This window comes from Henckelia pumila, chromosome 4 (assembly GCF_033568475.1).
Source record: "Henckelia pumila isolate YLH828 chromosome 4, ASM3356847v2, whole genome shotgun sequence".
Classification (NCBI taxonomy): domain Eukaryota; kingdom Viridiplantae; phylum Streptophyta; class Magnoliopsida; order Lamiales; family Gesneriaceae; genus Henckelia; species Henckelia pumila.
The window spans coordinates 194868270-194879431 of NC_133123.1; the positions used below are offsets into that span (position 1 = coordinate 194868270).

The 11162-nt window shown below is 35.5% G+C and overlaps 1 protein-coding gene across 1 annotated transcript; it reads right to left on the reverse strand.

The window, feature by feature from the left end:
* Window positions 1–6805: 6805 nt before the first annotated feature.
* Window positions 6806–10819, reverse strand: LOC140863590 (ATP-dependent Clp protease proteolytic subunit-related protein 1, chloroplastic). The gene is made up of 9 exons (XM_073267123.1): window positions 10532–10819; window positions 9864–9979; window positions 9501–9704; window positions 9307–9411; window positions 9062–9124; window positions 8692–8803; window positions 7511–7572; window positions 7248–7430; window positions 6806–7166 (listed from the first exon to the last, which is right to left on the reverse strand). The coding sequence occupies exons 1-9, from the start codon at window positions 10761–10763 to the stop codon at window positions 7080–7082; spliced, it is 1164 nt and encodes a 387-aa protein (XP_073123224.1). The 5' UTR covers window positions 10764–10819; the 3' UTR covers window positions 6806–7079.
* Between the last annotated feature and the right edge of the window lie 343 nt (window positions 10820–11162).

The following is an 11162-nucleotide window of genomic DNA, read 5'->3' on the forward strand; positions in this document are numbered from 1 at the left end:
ATGATTCTACGTACTATAAGACTTTGAATTATACAAACCCGTTGTACAATACAGATCCAACCAATGTGAGTCTCTCGATTTGAAATCTAGCACACTCTCAATGTTCTTGACAACACGTACTCAACAATCAATTACACAATCTATAATGTCTTTGTGCAAAGACTCTCACTCAACTATTCTATGAAATTCACATTTATTTTTGTGAATGACTCTCAACGATGTATTCATCAATACTTGAACATGAAATAATGTTCTACAAGCTTGATTTGATGTGGAAGATTTAACTTTGAAAGCTCATATCACTTAGTGTTACTCAACTTTCTTGGGCTTGCTATCATTCTAGCTTATTTTTCTTTTGTAATATGCTCATGTTTTTAATCCCCTTCAAAAGCTTGTAAATGATATTTAAAGTGTTGTATTTATGGTCTTGAAGAATGACATGGACTTTAGATACAAGAATATGACTATTTGGAAAGTTTCTAGACATTTTTTGATAGTGAAACAGTAATATTTGAGTTGCTGAAAATTTTATGAAATTGAGTTGATTTTACTATTCATCGACTGGTTTGACCGAGCTGGTTGACTGAGTTGGTCTGGTCCAAATTGAGTTGATCAAGTTACTTATTTATAGCTCTTGATACACTATTTTCGGTAAAAGTGGTGGAGATTAAAGTTGTAGCCCTTTGTCTTGGCTTTCCATATAATCAAGAATTACTCAAGTTCAAGCCCGACTTGTGAAAATGATTTCTAGATAATTCTCTTATCTTTGTAAGCAACCTGAATCATTCCATTCGATACCTGAGCTGGAAGATGTAGTAACTTGTACCCTGTTTTATGAGATTAAATTGTAAAACATGGTTAAAGAATCATACTTCTAATTGGCCAGGTGTTTAATTGGATTCGAAAGGTGAAGTATAGCCTTCTCAACCACCGATGAGTTCGGAACTTTCGAATTGGATTCAGAAGAACCAAACTTGGGCTGCACAGATCGGAAGCAGAGGGTTACTTCGGATCTTCCGAAGGTTAGGCCATGCGCATTAAGTGAGGTGTCACCAGCGTTTGGATATGCAATCGCATGCATGCTATCGGATATTTTGAAGTAAAGATCGGAGCTTCCGATCGGAGTAGTTTAGAACATGAAAAGCATGCACAGTTCGGACCTTCCGAACTAAAGTTTGGAGCTTCTAAAATCTGCCTATAAATTGGTCATCTGAGGGCCTCATTTTTTTCTCATTCACACATTATTCCTCTCTATATTTGGGTTTTTTAGTCGTTTCCAGCCATATAATCGGGGATCGGGCAGTAACGAAGAGCTTCTAGATGAGCTGCGGAGCGGTGCTCAGGAGTTGGGGACTTCGACAACAAAGGACTGGCGATGGACGCAGGTATAATCTTAGATACCTAGTAGTAATAAGGAGTATCTATTAGCTTAGTTAAGACTTTTGGACGAGCTTCAGTGATATGTTAATTACTGGCTTGTAGGCTTGGTCCCTAAACTGGTATTACTAAGACTTCCCTAGAGAGGTACTAAATACTGACTGAGATTAACAGCGAGTATGCATGCTTATATATTGCATTTTATGTTCCATGATCCATGTTTTACTTCATTATATATTATGATGCATATGCATATTAATGTTGAGCCGAGTTTCCGTCGAGATAGTCATTTGAGTAGAGTCGTTCAGTCCTACACCATTGTTTTATTTTCGAACATCGGGAGACGTCGTGATGATGGAGACTGACGCTATAGTGATCTTTGACAAGTGTGTGGATTTACCCAGCGGAGTTGACCCATATGGTACTATACACTCATTGGCACCTAGACTGGGAACGACTTGAGAGTTGACCAGTACCCCATCATATTATGTTTGTATACTCGTTCTTACGTTTTGAGCGTAGTTCGCTCACCTCCATGTTGTTATTTTCTTGGACATCTTATTCGGCGGGACAAGCCTCAGGTTGGATGAGGCTTGGGGATCGAGGCAGGGCTGAGATCAATTTCAGTGGTTGCAACGAGATTTTATTCTATTTCATGGTTTTTTATACTAGTATTTCGATATGGTTGTATAACATTATTTGCTTTGGATTTTAGTCACCGGTTGTATACTGCTGGTTTGGGTTGTAAACTCGTTTTTATTATGTTGCTTATTACTGGTTTAGGATTATCTTTTAAATTGTATTCTTAATAAGTTATTTAGTAGGTGATTCGGGTCGGTTTCCTATAGAAGATATGACCAAAATATCATAACTGGTTTTTTTCGAGCTGGCTGCAGTACCAATTGCATCCAACGTGATCTTGCCACCACCATCTCTCCTGGAAAACATCCGAATTAATCGAGATAGTTTGAAATATGACTTGTAGAATTCTGAATTGGCTTTTCAACAGTCATGATATGTAAGGCCCGAGATTATTTAATTTTAATTCGAGAATATCTAATTTGGAAATATTTAGAGTTTAGATTTAAATTCTAATATTCTTAAATTATATAGGTTTGAAATTGAATTAAAAAGATTGTCCGAGGACTGATTTGCAAATAGCAAAGAGTTCAGGGACTAAACTACAAATTGGATTGAACATATCTTATTTCCACCATTAACTTATCAGATTACACGTTAAAGAAAGGAGAAGAAGCCAGAAAACCTTTAACACACCATTTTCAGAATTTTCAAGCTCTGATTTCTTGCGATCCGGCCATCATAATTCAGATTCGAATATATATTCGCGATCACCACTCCGAGAGCTACGTTTTGGCATACGTTTTCTTAAGTTATATCATATTTGAATTTTGAAGAGATGATGGAATTCGATTATTCTTGGATAACATGTTATTGAGCTAGCATGTATTATATATTCGAAGACGGATCGAAAAAAGAACGTCGTTCAGATTTGTTATGATTGTTGAGGTGAATTTCAAAATTATGCAATTCTGATGCTGCTGAGATTTGATATATTTTAGCTGATATATGATGTTTATGAATGATATTGGATGGTTGAATTGATATCAATATAGTTTTGGTTTTCGATTTTTAGCCGTTACGCCTCCGGTTCACGAATTGTCAAGATTTTCGTATTAGTATTTGAGCTGAGCTTTGATTGAGATTAAAAGTTGATATTGTGGCTTGTTATCATTTATTTCAGCTTGGTATTATATTGTTTCGAGCTCGGGAAGTCAGATTTTGATCTGGGAACAAATTGGACAAGGCTTGAAGCTATTTGGACTTGAAGATTTAGATATGAACTTGAGCATAATTTTAACAAGAGTCTTGAATAGAGTTTGATATGCCTTTTTTTATATAGATTATCCATACTCGGAGCATCTACGATTTATGAGAAAATGTATAAGTTGACATCGATCGCTAAGGGATTTAATACTCGAGACGGAGGATTCTTGAGTTTTCCTAAAAATCACATACTTGTTTATTTATGTGTTCTTGAATTTGAACTCGAGTTTGTTGAATTCAATTTTAGTTAATGCATATGTGATTCATATTGCATTTATCATGATGTCAAAGTCGGATACGAACTTTGATGTCAAGTCGGATACGAACTATGAGAAGTGGATATATCCATACCAAGATCGGATACGAATCTTGATGTCAGGATCGGATATGAATCTCAATGATTGATTTAGTTTACGAAACATGCATTGCATTGACATTATATCTTCAGATGAAATGTTATTGTTATTGCATGTTTATGTTGTTTATACTGGGAATCACATTCTCACTGGAGTTATCCGGCTGTTTCTTGTTTTTTATGTGTGCATGGCAACAGGAGGGGCAGAAGCTAGTCAGAATCGACATGGGTATCTCGAGAGAGAGTCTTAGATGTGGTGACTCGGGTTTTTAGCAGAAGTATGTGTCATAGGTGTTGTCAAACATGTTAGAAGACAAGAATTTTTTTATGTTTGAAGAATAAAAACTTATGTAGTCTTGTATATGTTTTACTCATTGAATACTTGTTTAAGTTCAAGTTTTCATGTATTCTAGATGCTGAGATTGATGTTTGAATGTATGTGTTTTAGTTTGTAGCTTGATGAAGAGTATATTCCATTTTTCAGATTTGAACAGCCTTTAAAATGATGATTTTTATAGCAGGGCACGGACCCCGGACATGCTTCTGTGCATGAGTCCGTGTGGTTTGTAGCCGAGGCAGAAACTTGAAATTTTTTAAATGTTATGCACGGACCTAGGCACGGAGGGTGCACGGAGTCAGTGTAGAAAACAGAAACTTGAAGTTTTAGTGTTATTGATTCGCACGGACCCGGACACGGAGGTGGCACGGGGTCCGTGTACCTTGCAGCCATAGATTCTTGGCTACAGGTTAATGCACGGACCTGTGCACGGAGTCCGTGTATTTTTAAAAAAAATCAAGCTTTGATTATTTTTGTATCAACTTTGATTCAATCATGATTATTTATTATTTGCCCTAAAATGAGATTAGCAAACCCGAGACCCTACATGATAGCTGGTAATTTGGATCACATATCCATTAGATATATTTGAAATAATAATTATGCCAGATTTTCAGCTTGACTAAATTTGGGTTCCAACTTTTCAAAACTTTCAACTTATGATCTATCAACTACATATTTGAGTAAATGTGTTAGAAACACAATAAAAATTTTTGTTATCATCAAAATCAAGATTTTTTTGTATTTTCGGATCCAACAGCTTTATTCTATTACGAGCTTTGGTGGATGTATATACAATATTGCTCATTTTGTATAAAATGCATTTAGGGGTGTCAATTCGGGTGGGTCGAGTGGGTTCGGTCGGGTTGAAGAAAAAAAATTTAAAAATTCCTCAACCCGAATCGACTCAAACCGAAACCAAACCAACCCGAAAATGTTCAACCCGAACACGAACCCGTATAACCTGAACAACCCGCTCAACCCGATTTTTTATTTTTATTTTTTATTTTTTAAGAAAAATAATTAAATAAAAATTCAAAACACAAAATAATAATAATAATATTATATTTATTCATATGATAACAAAATCTAAGCTTATATATAATTTAAATTTGAAAGTTTAGTTTTAGAAAATTTAAAGTTTATTTACTAGAAAAAATAAAAAAATTATTTTAAAAAATCAAATTTGTACAAAATAAACATTAAATCGAGATATTATATTATATCAATATAAAATAAATGTATTTCAAATAAACAACATATGAAATTATAACAAATATTTCTTAATTATATATATAAAAAAGAAATAATAAAAATATTTGGGTCAACTCGGGTTGACCCGAACCCAACCCGAACCCGAATAATTTTTTCGGGTTGGCTTTCGGGTCAACCCGATTCAACCCGAACCAAAAAACCCCCAACCCGAACCTGATATTTTTTGGGTTGAATCGTGTCGGATTGGCGGGTTAGTTTTTGACACCCCTAAATGCATTATAGTATTATGGGGGTTAAAGACCATTTTGGTCACTTTTGTTTCCCCATTTTCTCAGAATGATCTCTGGTCTTTTCAGGCGTCAATTTGGTCCATAATATTTTCCATTGTTTCCCAAAATCATCAATCTCATCAGTAGCCCGATAAAAAAATAACGGATATAAGCCCACAACTCCCTTAAAATATCAACTTGAAAACCATCAACCTCTCCAGGAATATGATGATAACGAAGCTCGGTCTTGTTCGTGTCTGGTGGCTCCCAAGATTTCTCCTTCTACAACGTGATTTCTCCTTGATTAGTGAGTTTTTTTCACGTCTAGATTTTGATTGATTCTACGCCTGTAATTAGAGCGGATAGTGGCAAATTCGGTTTCTTAGTGAGTTCGGCTCCACGATAAAATGTGAAATGAACTATAAGTTCGAGTTAATCTTAAAGGCTAGTTTTTAGGATATGGCCCCCGTCTAAGAATTTTTTTTTTTTACATGTAACCATTGAATTTTCTAGGGTTGCCCCTGCCTTCAATTGCATTTTTTTTATGTTCTTGTTTGCCAATAATTGGTGTTTTCACTTGTAAATGAGTATATTTTTTATTCGATTCACATTGTTAAGAAGTGGCAGCATACTGGAATACTGCATATTATTTGCTGCAATGGACGGAGTTAGATGTTTGTTTGTTGGCTTGCGATTTTGGTCATAATTGGTTTGGCCACCTTAATTATGATCTGGCTTTCTTATGTTATAAACTGGACCACCAAACCCCGGAGCAGTAGTCTTCCGACTCCTCTCAGTACCATGATAGTTCTCGGTTCTGGATTTCAAAATCTTAAACAAGCACACCAAATTCCATGATCTACATGCTTGCTTCGCTTTAGCCTAGGGTTTTGATTTGGGAGAAATCCTCGTGAGATTGCATTTCAAAAACCTTTGAGAAAGATGAGTTTTTTTCCGTTAAATTTTAACAAAGACGATAAAGCCTAGGGTTTTGATTTGGGAAAAATCCTCGTGAGATTGCATTTCAAAAACCTTTGAGAAAGATGAGTTTTTTTCCGTTAAATTTTAACAAAGACGATTTCGGAAAACACGAGGGACCAAATTGACAGCACGAAAGACCATTACGAGAAACACTAGATACCAAAATAGACTTTATCCCGTATTACGGCATACAAATTTTTTTCTAAGTTTGAAATAAAATATTTAAGAATATGATATTAAAAATAAAATTTTCTATCATTGAAATATCTTTTTTACAAAATATATAATATATCATCTAGTAGCAATACCCCAACTATGGCAAACAAAAAGAATTGTGAAAAATTTAATATAATTATTATTTTTTTGGCGATTAATGTAATTAATCACTCATATTATATTATATAATTACTATTATTAATTCATAAATATGCCGAAACTTTATCTGCCTTACTATAATTTCTACAAATAAACTCCAATTATACAGAGTCTGGAGTAATAAAGCAATACTCTATTGCCCTTATACAGAGTACTTGAATACTATCAAGAGCTGATTGAGTTTTGCATCATCACACCAAAAAGGATCAAGAAGTTGATATGGATTACAACCGAAGACATAATCAATGTACACCAGCAGCTCACGATCACAGCACGATCAAGAGTGCGTGTACCGAGTGATCCAAGCATTTTCGCGTTTTCGTGTTCACCTAAACCCGGAGGGAGAAGCTTGTGGACCAATCCCAGCTGCTCTTCTCATTGTTTTTGATTGAGCCAACAATTCGTCATAGTTCTGATGATGACGAAAAGAGTTACAATATACAAAAATGTGTCGAGGCAATAGTTCAAATGTAGATATTATAGAAAGAAATACCCGTTTCTCAAATGCAGCATCTTCAGAGTCGATGATCTTGTCAGCAATGCCATAGTCAATGGCCTCCTGAGCTCGGAAATACTTTGGACGTTGGATGTCCTTCTCAAGTTCTTCTTTAGGCTTTCCAATCCCCTTGGCCAAAAGCTCGAGGTAGGATTCTGTGTTCGCATCTAGCTCTTTTGCCTAAGGTCAGTGTATAAGGTGTAATTGTGATGCATACAGAGACCATGACATATATATAGACATGAGTGAGAAAGGGAGACCTTAAGCCACATATCTATGACGGCTCCACTTGATTTGCTGACTTTAGGAAGATATAATTTTGCTGCAGAATACAATCGAAAACAGTAAAAGCCAAATAATGCATAGAAAATGTGAACAAAATTCCCTTCGGTTTGATATCTAAGATATAACTCTGGCCTTTTCAGCGTAAAATGCAGAAGCTTCCTAAAAAAGAATAGCATGTCCTTCGTATCCGTTTTTTATGATTCATCTAAGTGAATAAATTGATCTTGGTATCGTTAATGATAAACCTTGAATACTTGACAAAGGGATTCTTCACCATGCCTTAAAGAAAATTTTGAAACCACCAAATAATAAGCCCAAATTGAAACCTCGAACATGTCGATACAGCTGTAGATCGACTTGGTTCAAATTTTTCTGAATAAGCAAAGATTTTGTTCGATAAGTTCTTGGGTTGAAGGTAGAACTTGTGTTCAAGATTTATGACTCCGATCCCTTACTGAATCAATGTCCAAGATCCCATCCCCTGAACAACCAAGTGCAATCAAAGATTACTTTATGTAAATGACTGGAGAAAATTTCTCTCTGGACCAATGAACAAAGCATAAACATCACGTGTGATATTAGATATATTATCGTAAAAAATGTAGCAACACCTTAATATTTCATGCTTGAATATTTACATGAATCATACATAATGGATTATTAAAAGATAAATTCACTGCATCCCATACGCCACAATACAGCGGTAAATTATGGCCAAAGTTTAAAATAATTCATGATTTAAATTTTTATAAATTATGTATGGGTATTTTTGGTTTTTTTTAAAGGAAACGAAAGGGATATTTTGGTATTTTACCTTAAATATGTCAAATAGTTTTTCTACCTTGTATCGTTTAACAAACAATAATAGATAATGATACTAGATAAATGCGTAGAGATATCATACTTTGAACACTACCATATAGACAACATTCCCTTTTGGTTGAAGTTACGCCATTTTTGGTATTGCACATTTGGAGCCCCAAAACCATTTACATGAGGTACTTTTCCTTGATACTTAGAGAGAGATGCTAATACATGAGTCAAAACGCATGAATTCACTTATTAATTCAAATGAGCTAGCGATAGTATCATGAGTTGCATATCAATGATTCAATATTTGAAAGTAAAGCTAAGGGGAAAGAGAACAAAGTTTTACTGGAAGAGTTCGGTTGTAATGCTCGATATCCTTTTGCTCCAAGAGATAAAAGCATTGCGGCTTGACCATACGCCATTCCACAGTTTACAGTATAGACATCCGCTTTACAGTACTGTAGACACAATAAAAAAAGGTTGGGCTAGAAGTTAAACCGCTAACAGAAACTAAAACATTAAGGAGGTATATATGCAGATAGTCTTATCTTAATAACATATCAGTTTTTGTTTCATCTCATTATTTTATGATGTTTTCAAATACAAAATGTGAATCTAATCATATATATATTTTTTTTAACTTCATTTAACTTTTCCATTCATTTTATAAACCAATGAGTTAAATTCTAAGCCATATGCCATACTCAGGGGCTTACAGCCATGGTGTCAGCAATTGCATAGGCCTCAGTTTCTGATCCAACCGTTTCCATCTTCTCATCCTATGTGAACATACACGGGAAACAAAGATCAAATGTTGATACACGTGTATAAGATGGAAAATCAGGATAAACTTGCATGCTGATTCAAACAAAATGCAATGTGTTGTAATATCGATCGCAGGAGAAAGGTTCAATAACTACGAGAAAAAAAAAAAAAAAGAGTGCAAAGGTTAAAAAATCACCTGGGTTCCGGATGAATTGATGTATAGATAAATTGGTTTTGTGGGGCTGTCATAATCTAACCACATAAACTGTGCAACGATAAGCTCAGTAACTGCAGGTACAATCTGCAAATCGAAGATTACTATAGGATGAATTAAAAGGGAAAGAAAATGAAAGTTACAAGAAAGGGAAATAATAGAAACGGATGATATACTGGCATGCCCAGATAGACAATTCTAGCATCTAGAAGTAATGAAGGCAAGTCGGGAGGAGCAGTTCTAGGCCTTCCAGATCCTCTACCACCTCCACGGTACATGCTGACGGACATGCTGTATTTTGAGGGACCTCTTTCGTCCATACCACTCAAACTCCACATTCCCCCGTTATTCAAATAATTGCAGGATGATGAAATACTTTCCTGAAGCACAAACATCTTCCATTAAGAGAGATATTGAAGTGAAGATTTTTTCCATTCAAACTATCAGCTTGGCACTAACCGTGAGTATCTGAATAAGAGAAAATTATAGCTAAACTATAGTACCCAAAAAAAAGGCTAAAATCTTGAAAAGAATCAGACCTCTGTGACTTTTTCCGCCTGCCGGCGTACGGGACTATCCTCCGTCATGAACATGTCCATCTGTGAAGGTGTGAGGCCATAAAGATACTGAGGTGTATTTTTGTAATTGTCCATCACTACAGCACGGGTGGCAGATAAAAATTCAGCTAAATAACCCATGAGAAACAATTTTAAAGATAAACCAGAAATGCGAAAACAAGCAACCTCCCATAATTTGTGTTCCCTTCAAATGATGATAAAATACTAATAATACCATCTATGAGCCCAAATAAGAGCCATTGCCTTAAACTTTAACAAGAAACTATTCAAACACAGAGTCCTACTTCTGTTCCGAGTGACAAGAAACCAGCTCAAGTAACATAAATTTTTCCATAGACAAACTTAGTAATGCCCATCTTTCATTTAGCTATTTTTCCAATCACCATACAAAAACACAATTTTTTCCATCCAAAGAACGCGTTTTGACATTATAACTCGAGAATTTGAGGCAACTAAGAACACAAACCCGCGCGCAGAGAAACATCCCATAAATCGGCTCGGCATACACCAAAAACAATAAAAACTAAAGACCCACGAATTTCACAAAGACGATGGTTAAATTCCCAATATCCCAACAATAATAACACACCGAAATCCTTAAAAAGGGCAAAAGGAGAAATGTTCCTCACATCCATCTTTGAGATTTTCTTGTCTGAACTGTTTAGGTATGTGGTCGTAGGATTTCTGCGCCACCGGGGACCTGAACCCGCATCTCCTCGAGGCGGCGCTTCTTCTTGGCTTAGCAGGGATTACGAGCTTCGAATTACGCAGAAAAGCAGCAGCATAGTTGCTACACAGATCTCGATTTTCGATGTTTGTGGTTGAAATAGGCGACGGCAGTAGACAAGATGAAGAAGCCATGAGATTCTGAGAAAAAAAATCCAAAGTTTCAATAAAATATTTTTGCAATGATGCAACGTTACTTGAGGAAAGGTGAGGATCAGTTGCTTCGGCACACTATTGGGCCTGACCCGACTTTTAGTGGGTTGAATTCGTGGCTAATTGCATCAACACCCGTGTAAAAAGTTTAAAAGACATAAAAATTTCTTAATAAATATTAATAGCTAATGCATCCCTCAGTTTTTTAAAGTGTACCACATTTCACCGTTATAAAAACTCGGGCACATTTATAACCTAGAGGTTTTTATGCTAATTTTTTTAAAATATAGGATCTAACATGCTATTAATTTTACACAGGGGATTTTATGCCTTTAAAAATTTTGACTGAGAGTGTGGATGCAATTAGCCAGTTGAATTCGA

Coding starts and splice junctions, on each gene's coding strand:
- LOC140863590 (XM_073267123.1), bottom strand. CDS start 10,763: ATGGCTTCTTCATCTTGTCTACTGCCGTCGCCTATTTCAACCACAAAC. Junction 9,705..9,863: donor AGGCGGAAAAAGTCACAGAG/GTCTGATTCTTT, acceptor TTTGTGCTTCAG/GAAAGTATTTCATCATCCTG. Junction 7,167..7,247: donor ATGCTGCATTTGAGAAACGG/GTATTTCTTTCT, acceptor CGTCATCATCAG/AACTATGACGAATTGTTGGC.